This window comes from Chlorocebus sabaeus, chromosome 7 (genome assembly GCF_047675955.1).
Source record: "Chlorocebus sabaeus isolate Y175 chromosome 7, mChlSab1.0.hap1, whole genome shotgun sequence".
In the NCBI taxonomy this organism is placed as follows: Eukaryota; Metazoa; Chordata; class Mammalia; order Primates; family Cercopithecidae; genus Chlorocebus; species Chlorocebus sabaeus.
The window spans coordinates 26,950,130-26,966,211 of record NC_132910.1 but is presented as its reverse complement, the minus strand read 5'-3'; the positions used below and the strand labels follow the sequence as shown (position 1 = coordinate 26,966,211).

The window sequence follows — 16,082 nt, the reverse complement described above, 5'->3', positions numbered from 1 at the left end:
CTGGCTGAAATTGTTTTCTAAAGCATCACTTGTTCGCCAAATCCAGTATTTTCAGTCTTTATCCTTTGGTTCCCCGTGAGGTATGAATGGATCATTTAAGCTTCCAGGCCTCTTGCATGAAGGGGCCTTAAAAGGTTATATGGTTGCATATGATTATAAAATTGCAAAAGTAAAATAGTTTTGCGCTCTTGTTTTTGAGCCTCAGGCCCAACAAAATTGAATCTACCCCCATACAAAAGAAGTTCACCAGAGTCTCTTATAGCCTATAGAGGTACCAAAATGGGACAAGGTTTCTCACAACTTGGTCACAGATAAGGATAGAGCTAATTGCTACATTAAGACTCACATCTTGAATTGACCAAATAATTCTATTCAAAGACATAACTAGACCTCAGGTCTGGTTCTCAATATTAAGGTTCAGGAACTAGATTTGAAGCAGTTTGACCAAGGTAATTAACCACTGGGAGATTAATGCAAACTAACCAAACTCACAAAAGACTATAAAAAGAATGTCTATTTCTTAATGTACAAGAAAGAATCAATACTTAACATTAATTATTAATACCTTAATATTGACTAGGGTATATGGTAGACATTTGTCTGCTATCCAGAACACTCTATTCCCTAAATCAAAGTAGTTTAGAGACCAAAATGATCACGAAACGTTTACTTAATCATGATTGAAAGTAAAATATTACTGGCCTTATGGCCTCCTCGCTGCCTCAGATCCCCTGAAAATGGGGAAAGCTCTGTTCCTGTGTGATTTAAGCCTGTGCGTGATTCTGACCTACCAGTCTTGCTCAGTCATGGATTGAGCTGCATTTTTGCATTTAAGGCAAGTTTTATCGCAAGCCCTAACTCCACCCCATTTGGCTGCCATACGCGGGTGTTGTGCGTGTCCTCCAGATCCCCAGCCATCCCAGCACTTTCCCATTCCACTCATTCCCTCTCTTCCCCTTCCTCCATCTCAAAGTGTTTTCCCTCACTTTCAATGGCCAGACTGGCCTCCCCAAGGTCCCTCCTAACATCAGGTCTGTCATCCCCTACCTTCCTCCACTTGCCTCGCCTACTAATCATCACCTCCTAGACTTATCACCGTCATCTCCTACCTGGCTCACACTGGCCCCACCGCCCAGAACGGAAAGGAAGCTTTGAATCGCGGTCAGGCCGCGCCTTCGCGACTCAGTGGGCCCGGGCCCTCCCCTGCCCAGCGGCGTGGCTGTGAGGGAAACTGTATCGCATTTTGCATAGTCTTTGCAGTCCTACATAACCGCCACCTTTACCCTTCGCGTAGGCATCACAATCGCCTCCTCCCCCTGGCGAAGGCAGAAAGGCGCCTCCTGGCGAGAACCAAGGCGTGTGGGGACGCAGGGCCGCTGCGTGTCAGGGAGCAGAACCTGGGCCAAGCCCTAGGTGAAGGGGCGGGGTGGTTGGCCCTGAGCCAATCATGGCTCGTGACGACACGGCTCGGCCAATCAGAACAAGGGAGGCCTGGGGCACTCAGGGCGGTGAGGAACCGCCCCCTTCCAGCTCCGCGGCCAACGCCTTTGCCCAGGCGTAGTTGGAGCGGTGCAGGTTCCCAGACTCCAGGTACTGGGCGCCTTACGAGCTGGGAGGTGCTACCTCTCACCCAGCTAATTGCTCTCTAGCCCTTGGCCTTCACAGGCGTTGATGCCTGCTGTGAACGCATTCTGACCTGTGCTGTATCTCTCTCCCAAGACTTTGTGCCTATGGTTGGGGACAGAGTGAGGCCGTTGCCTTGACGACGACAGCGTGCGGCCCGAGGTCCTCCTAAGTGTGAGCTTGCGGCGGACGGAGGCCCACCTGCCTCCCTGCCTGCTTCGCCCTGGACTCGTGACTGCGTCCGCAGAAGAAATCACAACAGCGCTGGAATTGCTAGTTTGCTAGGCAGCATCTTTTGGACCTGCGAGCGATATGCATTTCACCTCAAATTTGTTTCCAAGTTGAAAACCTTTGGGTCTTTCTATGCGAACGGATTGAAGAAACGGTAAGTATAAGTACTTTTTAAAGCTTCTATTATCTCGTTCTTTGATCTATAAAAGATTTCAATCTGTCTTTTTTTTTTTCTTTTTTTTTTTTTTTTCTTTTTTTGAGACGGAGTTTCGCTCTTGTTGCCCAGGCTGAAGCGCAATGGCTTAGTCTCGGCTCACCGCAACCTCTGCCTTCCAGATTCAAGCGATTCTCCTGCCTCAGCCTCCCAAGTAGCTGGGATTACAGGCATCACCACCACGCCTGGCTAATTTTGTATTTTTAGTAGAGACAGGGTTTCTCCATGTTGGTGAGGCTGGTCTCGAACTCCCGACCTCAGGTGATCCGCTCACCTCGGCCTCCCAAAGTGCTGGGATTACAGGCGTACGACTTCGCTCCCGCCCTTCAATCTGTCTTAAACAAAATAAAAAATTAGCATTCTCCAAATATTTTATCTAAATTGTTGGTATGAGAACCATCCAGGTTTCTTTGCCCATTGGCCAGGTTTCTTTTTCGGTTGTATTACCTTTCCATTCAAGAGTAGAAGGCATGAGAAGTTATAGTTTATGAGTAACCGTTTCAGGAAACAAGAGGCTTTGTAGGCTGTGATACTTTTAAAGTATTTGTGGACAGTGCCACTTGAAAAAGCAGGTGTGTTCAATGTGGTGTGTCCAGATGCGCAACTGGTTGGCAGAATAAACTTGAAGCAGTCAACTTGCATTAATGTTAGCTTGTGCTATGCTTCAGAACTCCTCAGGCATGCTTAAAGTCTTTTTTTTTGTTCACTTTGTGCTTCAAATATTTAGGACATCATTTACAAAATGTTTTAAAATGACCCAGGTTATAGATTCAAGCTATTTTTGTCATTGATATGATAAACCTAAAGCCTAGTCCTTAATAAAACATACTCTCTTAATGGAAGAGAACAAAAATTAAGAAGGGATAGAATTATAAGGAGAATTTTTTTCAAATACAAATATTTTATTAAAAATTAGTTAATCGGCCGGGCGCGGTGGCTCAAGCCTGTAATCCCAGCACATTGGGAGGCCGAGACGGGTGGATCACGAGGTCAGGAGATCGAGACCATCCTGGCTTACATGGTGAAACCCCGTCTCTACTAAAAATACAAAAAACTAGCCGGGCGAGGTGGCGGGCGCCTGTAGTCCCAGCTACTCGGGAGGCTGAGGCAGGAGAATGGCGTAAACCCGGGAGGCGGAGCTTGCAGTGAGCTGAGATCCGGCCACTGCACTCCAGCCTGGGCGACAGAGCGAGACTCCGTCTCAAAAAAAAAAAAAAAAAAAAAAAAAAAAAAATTAGTTAATGGAAGGCTGGGCGCGGTGGCTCAGGCCTGCAATCCCAGCACTTTGGGAGGCCGAGGCGGGTGGATCACGAGGTCAGGAGTTCAAGACCAGCCTGGCCAAGATGGTGAAACCCCGTCTCTACTAAAAATACAAAAAAAGGCCAGGCGCGGTGGCTCAAGCCTGTAATCCCAGCACTTTGGGAGGCCGAGACGGGCGGATCACAAGGTCAGGAGATCGAGACCATCCTGGCTAACACGGTGAAACCCCTTCTCTACTAAAAAATACAAAAAACTAGCCAGGCGAGGTGGTGGGCGCCTGTAGTCCCAGCTACTCGGGAGGCTGAGGCAGGAGAATGGCGTAAACCCAGGAGGTGGAGCTTGCAGTGAGCTGAGATCCGGCCACTGCACTCTAGCCTGGGTGACAGAGCAACACTCCGTCTCAAAAAAAAAAAAAATATTAGCCGGGCGTGATGGCATGCGCCTGTAATCCAGCTACTCCAGAGGCTGAGACAGAGAAATGCTTAAACCTGGAGGGGCAGAGGTTGCAGTGAGCCAAGACTGTGCCACTGCACTCCAGCCTGGGCAACAAAGCGAGACTCCGCCCCCCCCCCCCAAAAAAAAAATTGTTAATGGAAGTGAGATGGAAGGTAAATTGTCAAATGCCTGGAAAGTTAGTGTCTGGGACACTGCTCTGTAAAAAGTTTGTAGTGGAATCTACTCTGAAAACCGGTATTAAAATAATTTAAGTTGATGTTCTTTGGTATTGTTTTCATTTCCTACCCCTGAAGATCAATCTTCTGGTTCTCCACTTATATCTACATTAAAAGTATGTATATTATAAAATCTCAAACTATTATATGTCAAGTGTGGAAAACGTATTGTATACATCGGATTAGCATACTTTGCTAGAACAAAGAGAATATTTGTTTTGTCTTTACATCCCTGTTCCAATAGAGAAACAGGAAAAACAGTTCACAATCTGAGTAAATTAATTTTAGATTGCCGTAAGTATACAATTAATACATTAGGCAAGAATTTTTTCTCTTTCCAAAGTTTAATAAATGAACATTTTTATATTGTCAGGTGAAAAAAAATCAACTGTGAATGTCATTAGATATATAATTATTAAAAGACTGTTTTTTTCTCCTGAAACTTTTGGAACCACATTGGGATTCAGAGCAGCATTTTTTATTCTTATTGGAGTTATAGTTTAATAGCTTATATATACCATGGCAATGAAACCTTATAAGTTAAAATCTATATGTATTTGGATTGAAATAATTTTTTCCTGTACCAACATTTTGTCTAATGATTGCTGGACCTTCATCAATCATTAGTAAAACGAGAAAGATTCTCTTAGAATTGCCTTTATTCAGAAAATGTCATATAATATGAGCAAAACATTTCAAGGCCGGGCGCGGTGGCTCACACCTGTAATCCCAGCACTTTGGGAGGACGAGGTGGGCGGATCACGAGGTCAGGAGATCGAGACCATCCTGGCTAACACGGTGAAACCCCGTCTCTACTAAAAAAACACAAAAAATTAGCCGGGCGTGGTGGCGGGCACCTGTGGTCCCAGCTACTCAGGAGGCTGAGGCAGGAGACCATGACGTGAACCCGGGGGGCGGAGGTTGCAGGGGGTGGAGGTTGCAGGGGGTGGAGGTTGCAGGGGGCGGAGATCGCGCCACTGCACTCCAGCCTGGGCGATAGAGCAAGACTACGTCTAAAAAAAAAAAAAATTTCGAACACAAATTCAAATTATGAAGTAATTGATTATTCAATTATCAAATTATGAAGTTAATGATTAGTGAGTAATCATTAACAGGATTTTTGAAATACTTTCACGGTATTTGGTACTACTAATATTTAATTTAATTTAATTTTAAAAATCTGCTTATATACCGATGTCATTACTCTTATTTTCTAAGTTCAATGTAGTAACAGCAACATGACGAAATCCCATCTCTACCTAAAGTACAAAAAACTAGGTGAATGTGGTAGCGGGCACCTGTAATCCCAGCTACTGGGGAGACAGGGTTTCACCATGTTGGCCAGACTGGTCTCGAACTCCTGATCTCAGGTGATCTGCCCGCCTCGGCCTTCTAAAGTGCTGGGATTACAGGCATGAGCCACCGCACCTGGCCTGTGCATTTTGTTTATTTGTTTTGTTTTGTTTTTGAGACAGATTCTCGCTCCATTGCTCAGGCTGGTGTGCAGTGCCATCACAGCTTGCTGCAGCCTCAACCTCCTGGGCTCAAGCAATTCTCCTGCCTCAGCCTCCCAAGTAACTGGGACCACAGGCATATACCACCACACCCAGCTAATTTAAAATTTTTTTTTTTTTTTTTTTTTTTTTTTTTTTTTTGAGACGGAGTCTCGCTCTGTCTCCCAGGCTGGAGTGCAGTGGCCGGATCTCAGCTCACTGCAAGCTCCGCCTCCCGGGTCCACGCCATTCTCCTGCCTCAGCCTCCCGAGTAGCTGGGACTACAGGCGCCCGACACCTCGCCCAGCTAGTTTTTTTTTTTTTTTTTTTGTATTTTTTAGTAGAGACAGGGTTTCACCGTGTTAGCCAGGATGGTAAAAATGTTTTTTGTAGAGATAGAATCTTGCTATGTTGCCCAGGCTGGAATTGTGCTTTTTAAAGTGAGTTGTAATTGTTATGTATGATAGCTCAAGTATTGCTTTATTATAATTAAAAATATATGGAATTTCATTAACATGACATTTAGTAATTTAAAGTTAATGGCTTCAATTCCATTTGCCTTGTATATTATGAAATGTGTGTGACCATTTTGAAAACATAGATTAATGTGTGTGACCATTTTGAAAACATAGCTTACATATAGAAACACTAGGAAATAGTGAATTAATACAGGACAGCCATGTAATGTGGAAGACAAGCAGGGAAGAATTAATTTGCTGGGAAGGTGGAGGAAATTAACATACTCAATGTTGTTAATTCTGTGTTTTGGTTTTCACAGCAAAAAGTGTCTATTGACTTTAAATTAAAATGGAAAAATATGAAAACCTGGGATTGGTTGGAGAAGGGAGTTATGGAATGGTGATGAAGTGTAGAAATAAAGATACTGGAAGAATTGTGGCCATAAAGAAATTCTTAGAAAGTGACGATGACAAAATGGTTAAAAAGATTGCAATGCGAGAAATCAAGTTACTAAAGGTGAGTAGATGCATATATTGAAGCGAAAAAATATGAGTATAAGTTCCTTTTTTGGCAATATGAAGAAATACAATGATTAGATATGCAAATTCATTTATCTGGTGAATGTAAACCTGATTTTAAAAGTGCTTATTCCTTCTTTCTGTGTCTTTCTGTGTATTTATCAATTATCTATCTATGGTCTGTGTTAGCAGTCCCAAAGACCACCCCCAGATTTGATGACTTGTTAGTAGGAATATCATTAATATCATTTTGTTCTTTATTATTTCATTTCTTCTACTTATTTGTATGGGTTTATTTTGCAGCTCCTTTTCCTAATTTGTTGCGATAGATGCTTCTCTAATTTCCAGCCTTTTTCCCCCTCAAATATGCATTTAAGGATATACATTTTCCTGTAGAAACAGCTTGGTATGTATCCTGGAAATTTTGATTGCTAACAATAGTTTCTCATTTCCGTTATATTTTTCTTAATCCCTGAGTTATTTAAAAGTATATTTCTGAATTTCCAAACATGGACATTTTCTAGGTTATTTCCCGGTTATTTATTTGTGACAGAACTGCCCTATGATCTGAGTATACACCATATAAGAATTTATTTCTTTGAAATTTCTTGATATTTGCTTTTTGGTTCAGAATGTAGTCAACTAAAAAAACCCTCTTGTTCTTGAAAAGTATTTCATATATGTTCATTAGTTCATGTTAAATTGTGTTGTTCAAATCTTCCAAATTCTTATTTATTTTTCTTATATGCTTGTTTTATCCAACACTGAGAATATGTTAAAATCTTGCTTTGTGATTATTGATTTTTCTACTTTTCATTGTAGTTCAGTTAATGTTTATTTTTATAAACAGAAACAGTATTATTAGTGTGTTATATTTAGAATTATTTTATCTTGCTGTTGAGTTAAATCTTTTGTCATTATGCAATAACCCTTTTTATTATAGTAATATTTTGTTTCGATGTTTTTATTTTTTTTGAGACGGAGTCTTACTCTGTTACCAGCTTGGAGTGCAATGGCGCTATCTCAGTTCATTACAACCTCCGCCTCCCAGGTTCAAGTGATTCCCCTGCCTCAGCCTCCTGAGTAGCTGGGACTACAGGTGTGCATCACCATGCCTAGCTTCTTTTTTTTTTTTATTTTAGTAGAGACAGGGTTTCACCATGTTGACTGGGATGGGCTTGAACTCCTAACCTCATGATCCACCCGCCTCAGCCTCCCAAAGTGCTGGGATTACAGGCATGAGCCACCATACCCGGCTGTTTCGTTTTGTTTTTTTGAGACAGGGTCTTACTCTGTCCTCCAGGCTGGAGTGCAGTAGCATCATCATGGCTCACTGCAGCCTTAAACTCCTGCGTTCAAGCAATCCTACACTTGTCTCCCAAGTAGCTGGGATTGCAGGTGTGTGCTGCTATGCCTGGCTAATTTTTTTATTTTTAGTAGAGATAAGGTCTCACTATATTGCTCAGGCTGGTCTCAAACTCCTGAGCTAAAGTAATCCTCCTACCTTGGCATTTCAATGTTGGGATTATAGGTGTGAGCCACCACACCTGGCCAGTATTTTGTTTTAAGATCTAATTTATTTGAAATTAATGAGTACATGCATTAGTTTAATTTTTGTTACTGTTTCCATAGTAAATCTTTTCCATATTTTTACTTCTAATTTTTCTGAATGCTTTTTTTTGTTTGTTTCTTTTGAGATGGAGTTTCACACTTGTTGCCTAGGCTAGAGTGCAGTGGCGCGATCTTGGCTCACTGCAACCTCTGCCTCCTGGGTTCAAGCTATTCTCCTGCCTCAACCTCCTAAGTAGCTGGTATTATAGGCACCTGCCACCAGGCCTGGCTAATTTTTGTATTTTTAGTTGAGACGGGGTTTCACCATGTTGGCCAGGCTAGTCTCAAACTCCTGACCTCAGGTGATCCGTCCGCCTCAGCCTTCCAAGGTGCTGAGATTACAGGCGTGAGTCACCACGCCTGGCCCCCTAATTTTTCTGAATTTTTGTTTAGATGTATCTCTTGTGAAAACTGTATAGTTATATTTTGCTTTTTTCCTGTTTGACAATATTTGCCTTTTAGTTGGAGCATTTACTCTATTTACTTGTAATATAATATCTGATGTATTTTGAATATATATATCTACCACCTTAATATGTGCTATTTGTATTACCAGTTCTCTATGTCTTTTACTTTTATTACTTTGGATTGATTATATTTATCATTCCTAATTATCTAATACTTGTTCTTGATCTTAATAATGGTGTTTGACACAGTCAAATCTTATGACTTTTCCCTTATGGCTATCCAGTTGTCCCAGAAACATTTATTGAAAATACCATCTTTTTCTCCACTGTTCTGAATATTCCTTTTGCCACATGTTCTCCTATATAGGTAAGATTTTATTCTGTCCCATTGGTCTATTTGTTTAAGCTTGCACCAGTAGCCCACAATCATGTTTATTCTAGTTAGTAGGTTTTTTTTTTTTGAGACAGGGTCTTGCTCTATCACCCAGGCTGCAGTGCAGTGGCATGATCTTGACTCACTGCTATCTCTGCCTCACAGGCTCAAGTGATTCTCCCACTTCAGCCTTCTGAGTAGCTGGGCCTACAGACGTGTGCCACCATGGTTGGCTAATTTTTGTAATTTTTTGGGTAAAGATAGGGTTTTGCCATGTTGCCCAGGCTAGTCTTGAGCTATTTGGCTCAAGCAATCCACCCTCCTCAGCCTTCCAAAGTGCTGGGATTACAAGTGTGAGCCACTGCACCTGGCCTAGTTTGTAAGTTTTTATATCTGGTAGAATAAATCCCTTCTGTTTTGTCCTCCTTCTATAAGACTATCTTCCCTATTTTTGTCTGTTTGCATTTCCATATACATTTTAGAATCAATTTACCAATGTTCATAAAAACTCTAGGAATTTAATTGAATTTATGTAGATCAATTTGTGGAGAATTGATGTGTTTACAATATTGCATCCAGTTCAAGAACATTGTATAACCCTTTTGTTTCTTGGTCTTCTTGTCTTTTTTTTTTTTTTTTTTTTGAGATGGAGTCTTGCTCTGTCACCCAGGCTCGAGTGTAGTAGTATGATCTCATCTCACTGCAACCTTTACCCCCTGGGTTCAAGCAATTCTCCTGCCTCAGCCTCCCGAATAGCTGGGATTACAGGTGCCCACTGCCACACCTGGCTAATTTTTGTATTTTAGTAGAGGCAGGGTTTCACCATGTTGGCCAGGCTGGTCTCAAACTCCTGACCTTGTGATCCACCCACTTCGGCCTCCCAAAGTGTTGGGATTACAGGCGTGAGCCACCAGTCCTGGCCAGTCTTCTTGTCTTAACATATACTTTGTCATTAGTGTGTTTGTACTTTTGATCATTATTTATATGATATATACTTTTTAATCCTTTCTCCTGTTAACCTTCTGTGTCTTTAGATGTAAAGTATATCTCTTATAAGCAGATACAGTTGTTTCTTTTGTTTTATTCAGTTTGATAGTCTTTGTATTTTACTTGGAGTGTTTAGTCTATTTATATTTAATATAAAACTTACATATTTGGATTTATACTTATCTTCCTAGTTGCCTTCCATATTTCTAGGTTTTTTCTTTTTAAACATTATTTTGCTAGTATTTTAGAAATTATTCTAGATATTGTAATATATGAACCTGACTTATGGATACTCAAACAGGTACTTTTGCAGTGCAAAAATCTTAGCAATTTTAACTTCAGTTACCCCCTCCTTTCTCCCCTCCACCCATCAGATATATGTGTTATTGCTGCTGTGTAATATTGTTAAATTCTATATGTAGTTAAATCCCTTTTAAAATTGTTCACAGTCAGCAGTTATTAGGATATACCTAATATTACCCTTTCTATTACTCTTTAATCTTTCCTACATTTCTGAGTTTCCATCTGGGTTCATTATCCTTATGCTTAAAGCACTTCCTTTTTTTTCTTTAAAGCAAATCTGATGATAAGAAGTTCTATTCATTTTTGTTAGTATATATTCTACTTTGTGTTTAAAAGACTGTTTCAAGCTAGATGTGGTAGCACGGGCCTATAGTCTTTGCTATTCAGAAGGCTGAGGTGGAAGGATCACTGGAGCCCAGGAGTTTGAGACTGTGGTGTGCTATGATCATGTCTGTGAATAGCCACTGCACTCCAGCCTGGGCACTGTAGTGAGATCTCATCGCTTAAAAAGAAAAAGAAAAATAGGCTATTTTCTCAGGATGTAGCATTCAGGGTTGTCAGTTAATTACATTCAGTATGTTCAAGATAGAATTCTACTGTTCTGCTGGCTCCCATTGCTTGTATTGAAAAATCAGACATCAGTCTTATTGTGTTCCTCAATAACCATTTTCTTCTAGATACTTTTAAGGTTTTATTTTTGTTTTTCAGGAGTTTACAATAATATGCCTAGGTGTGGGGTTTTTTTTTTTTGTCTGTTAATTTTATGGCTCTTGCTTCTATCAAATAATGTAATTTGTTATTTTTAAAAATGCCCAGGCTGGGCGTGGTGGCTCATGCCTGTAATCTCAGCACTTTGGGAGATCAAGGTGGGCAGATCACTTGTCAGGAGTTCGAGACCAGCCTGGCCAACGTGGTGAAACCCTTTCCCTACCAAAAATACAAAAATTAGCTGGGCGTGGTGGCGTGCGCCTGTAGTCCCAGCTACTCAGGAGACTGAGGCAGGAGAATCTCTTGAACCTGGGAGGCAGAGGTTGAAGTGAACCAAGATCGTGCCACTGCACTCTGCCTGGGCAACAGAGTAAGACTCCATCTCAAATAAATAAATAAATAAATAAATAAATGCTCAGCTATAATTGTTGCTTCACATACTGCTACTGTCCCATTCTTTCTCTCTTCTCCATTTAAGAATTCAGCTTCATATACTAAGCTTCATATCAGCTACTACTGATAGCTTGAGGAGTTTTAGGGCTAACCCAAATGAAAAGATTTCACCAGCACTGAACTCCTTCTTTTCACTTTCATGGGCCCTGAACATCAGTCACTGCTACCTTAGGCCTGCAACATGGTGAAAAGTGCTACTGATCCTCTTAGTCTTCCCTCTAAAGTGGCATATGTTTTTTGGGTTAAAAAAATTTGGCCTTAATTGCCTGGCTAACCTTTCTGGGTTTCTGTCTTCCTAGCCCAGGTATTTTTCACTATATTATCTTTTTCATTCCTCCAAGTAGTTGTGTTATACATTTTGTCCAGCTTTTCTACTTGTATTCAGTTGGAGAATTGTTACAAATTACCTAGTCTACTAAGTACTTTTGTTACTGTCAACAAAAGTAATTATACTTTTCCATCCTAGAATTTTTATTTGGGTCCATATCTGTTATGTTACTTTTTATGGTTTTAAGTTCCCTCCGTTTTTTGAGGTTGGCTTTCTTTTTTAAAGAGTCCATATCTGATAACTACAATATCTGAAGTCATTCTATATCTGTTTCAATTGATGATATTTTCTGGTATTTCTTACTTATGGTGTCTTATTTCATTGTATGCCTGCATATCTTCAATTTTGTGCTGAATCTTATCTTTGAAATACTATTATTATCTTTGTTGTTGTTGTTGTTGTTGTTATTATTATTATTATTTTTTGAGACGGAGTCTTGCTTTGTTGCCCAGGCTGGAGTGCAGTGGCCGGATCTCAGCTCACTGAAAGCTCCGCCTCCCGGGTTTACGCCATTCTCCTGCTTCAGCCTCCCGAGCAGCTGGGACTACAGGCGCCCGCCACCAAGCCCGGCTAGTTTTTTGTATTTTTTTAGTAGAGACGGGGTTTCACCGTGTTAGCCAGGATGGTCTCGATCTCCTGACCTCGTGATCTGCCCGTCTTGGCCTCCTAAAGTGCTGGGATTACAGGCTTGAGCCACCACGCCCGGCCTGTTATTATTTTTTAGATAGGATCTTGCTCTGTCACCCAGATTGGAGTGCAGTGGTGCAATTATGGCTCACTTCAGCCTCAATCTTCCAGACTCAAGCAGTCCTCCTGCCTCGGCCTCCCAAGGAGCTTTGGAGCTTGGACTACAGGCATGTGCCACCATGCCCAGCTATTTTTTTTTATTTTTTGTGGAGACAGGGTCTCAGTATGTTACCCAGACTAGTCTCAAACTACTGAGCTCAAGCAATTTTTCCACCTCAACCTCCCCAAATGCTAGAATCATAGGTGGGAGCCACCTGTCCTGAAAGACTTTTTTAAAATAATTTGAGGCTAAGGTAAAATTATTTTTCTCCAGAGACAATTTTTATTTCATTCTTCCATGTTTGTGAGCACTGTGCCAGTAAACAATTTATTGTCTCTCAACTCCAAATCACTCCTTTTTTTACCTGCTTTGTGATATTAGAGCTGGACTCTGTAAACATTTCTCTTTTTTTGCCAGTTGATTTGATTTTAGATTTTGTCAACAGATAGGGGGCATGGAAAGACACTGTCGGTCCTTAGCAAGAGGAAGAGGCTTTTCTTCCAGCTTCTAGTGTGTTTTTTTTTTTTTTTTTTTTTTTAAATACAGCTGTAGGCGCATCACCATGTGGGAGGTCTGTTAACTCACTTCAGCATCTTTCAAGGACCAGTTCTGGCCTACTTGGCACATTCTGGTGAGTTACTCTACCAACTGCTGGCCACTCTACAAACCATCTCTGGCCTGTGTGCTCTGGTGAATTTTTTCACTATTGGTAATCTTTACAGTTTTGTGGCTGCTGGGCCATTTCCAATGAGGACTAAATGTCTGGTGGTTATTGGGGGCTCTTTTAGATTTTTAGTTCCTTCTTGTGCACTATGCACTTTCCTTCAGCCCTAAAAATGGGGCTTCCTGTATTTGCTACTTTGAACATATCCCTTACAGTCTTCTTTTACCCCCTTTAATTATTAACTACCCTTTGTAATGAACAATTATTTACATTAAAATTTTCCCAGTTCTGATTTCTGTCTGATACAAGCACACTGCCAGCCCAGGACCTCCTTAGTAAGTTCAAAGTTCTTGCTTACAGTCTCTTTTTATCTTGTGTTTCTCATGATCCTTTAGAATTGAATATTGTTTTTGAAATGTTATTTGTAGAAATATTTTGAGGCTAAGGTAAGATTTTCTTTGTCCAGAGGCAATATTCATTTGCTTCTGACAGGTACACGGAGATGCTCCCAGTCCAGTGTGTGAATCCAAATTCAAGGCTTTTAGTTCCTTGAATGTGATGTTAATCTAGTGATGCCTCGTTTATTTCTGCTCATTCTCACTCTGGAGGATGTAGCTTTAATTGGAGGCGGTTTCTCAGCTATCCCACCTTTAGAAGGCTTTTGGACTTTGACTTTTCCCTTTTAGCCCTGTGGAGCCACAAAAATCAAAGCTCATTTCTACATTTGTTACTTCATGTCAAAATTAGCTTTGAGTCCTGAGGTTAACTCTCTGGATTCTCCTGTTCTCAATTTTAGCCCCGTAATCCTCATTGTCGTTTTAGCCTTTTATATGTTGAAGAAAATTTTTTGAAAATCAATCCAACTTTTAAAGAGTTTTCAATGGCTGGTCGCAGTGGCTCACGTCTGTAATCCCAGCATTTTGGGAGGCCAAGGCGGGCGGATCACCTAAGGTCGGGAGTTCAAGACCAGCCTGACCAACATGGAGAAACCCTGTCTCTACTGAAAATACAAAATTAGCCGACATGGTGGCGCATGTCTGTAATCCCAGCTATTCGGGAGGCTGAGGCGGGGGAATCACTTGAACCTGGCAGGAGGAGGTTGCGGTGAGCCGAGATCGCACCATTGCACTCCAGCCTGGGCAATCAGAACAAAACTCCATCTCAAAAAAAAAAAAAAAAATTGAATTTTCAACTAGAGGGCTGGTCTGAGTTATTCAGTCTGCCATTACAAAAGAAGGTAACCATCTGCCATTAAAAAGATAAGCACAAAGACAGAGAACCTGTGGAGCTGATAGTCTGTGCTTTTTTTTTTTTTTTTTTTTGAGACAGAGTCTCGCTCTGTTGCCCAGGCTGGAGTGCAGTGGCACGATCTTGGCCCACTGCTACCTCCACCTCCCGGGTTTAAGCGATTCTCATGCCTCAGCCTCCTGAGTAGCTAGGACTATAGGCACCTGCCACCATGCCTGGCTAATTTTTGTATTTTTAGTAGAGACAGGGATTCACCATTTTGGCCAGGCTGATCTCGAACTCCTGATCTCGTGATCCGTCCGCCTCGGCATCCCAAAGTGCTGGGGTTACAGGCATGAGCCACCACGCCCAGTGGATAGTCTGTGCTTTAATTATAATTGCAGAGTTGGAGATAGTGTGGAAATCTTTGCAAGAAGGACTTGACATAGAGTAGAGAGAGAGAAATTATCTGGTGCTATAGTGTGAATTTTTTATAGAGTAAAAAGTTTTAGTGTAATGTTTTCTTCTATTAGAAATGTGCCAAAACAGTCCAATGGAACAACTGACATTCTAGTATCATTTAGATGTCTTAATTTGATAAAATAGAATTTGCCAGAATTTATAGTTCCATTAGGATATGAAATTTGTGGGTTTGGGGCATTTTTTGTCAGTTTCTTTGTTTAGTTTTTTGGTTTTTTTGAGAAGATGTTTTAATCATGCCTCATAAGTTATTGCTGTGTGACCTTGGACAAGTTCCTTAACCTCTGCGTGAGTTAGTTGCTTCAGCTATAAAGCAGGATAATAATTGTACCTATTTTATAAGGTTTTTGTGCTTAGAATAGTACCTGCAACATAGTAAGCATTGTGTAAGTATTAGTTATTATTATGTATAATATCGTATTCTTTTATAACTTTTATTTTTTTCTTAGCAACACTTCTTTTACATTGTAGAATGTCTGTTTTAAGGGAAGGCAGGGTAGAAATTTTTTTTTAACTTTTAAGTTGAGGGGAACATGTGCAGGATGTATGGAATTGTTACATAGGTAAACATGTGTCATGGGAGTTTGTTGTACAGATTATTTCATCACCTAGATATTCAGCCTGGTATCCATTAGGCTAATGATTAGGTGATGATGGTACCTAGTTTTTTAATTTGTTGAGCACACAATTCTTGATGACTTGGAGCTCTTTCCAAATGGACTAGACTACCAAGTAGTTCAAAAGTATTTGTTTCAGATTATTAATAATGGAATTGGATTTTGTCACAGTCACAATGTAAGTCTTGGGTTTAAAGAATTATTTGTCAGTCATTGACTATCCAGATTTTTCCTGGTCCTTTCCCTTCTACCACCCTTTGCCCTCCGGTAGGCCCCAGTGTGTGTTGTTCCCCTCTATGTGCCCTCATCATTTGGCTCCCACTTATAAGTGACAACATGTGGTATTTGGTTTTCTGTTCCTGTTAGTTTGCTGAGGATAATGGCTTCCAACTCCATCCATGTCCCTGCAAAGGACATGATCTCATTCTTTTTTATGGCTGCATAATATTCCATGATGTATATGTATAACTCTTTTAAAAATATTTTTCTATATGATCTCTGAATTCCTTTTTTTTTTTTTTTTTTGAGATGGAGTCTTACTCTGTCACCCAGGCTGGAGTGCAGTGGTGCGATCTCGGCTCACAGCAGCCTCCGCCTCCTGGGTTCAAGTGATTCACCTGCCTCAACCTCCTTAGAAACTGTGATTACTTCATCGATATTACTTCATT

The 16,082-nt window shown here is 40.9% G+C and overlaps 1 protein-coding gene across 1 annotated transcript in view; it reads left to right on the top strand.

The window, feature by feature from the left end:
• The first annotated feature begins 1,521 nt into the window (after positions 1-1,521).
• Positions 1,522-16,082, top strand: part of CDKL2 (cyclin dependent kinase like 2) — a 47,910-nt gene continuing 33,349 nt past the window's right edge. The window contains exons 1-2 of the mRNA XM_007998910.3: positions 1,522-2,008; positions 6,271-6,467. Of these exons, the coding sequence (XP_007997101.2) occupies positions 6,300-6,467 (168 nt within the window). The 5' untranslated portion in view covers positions 1,522-2,008; positions 6,271-6,299. The remainder of the gene's footprint in view (positions 2,009-6,270; positions 6,468-16,082) is intronic.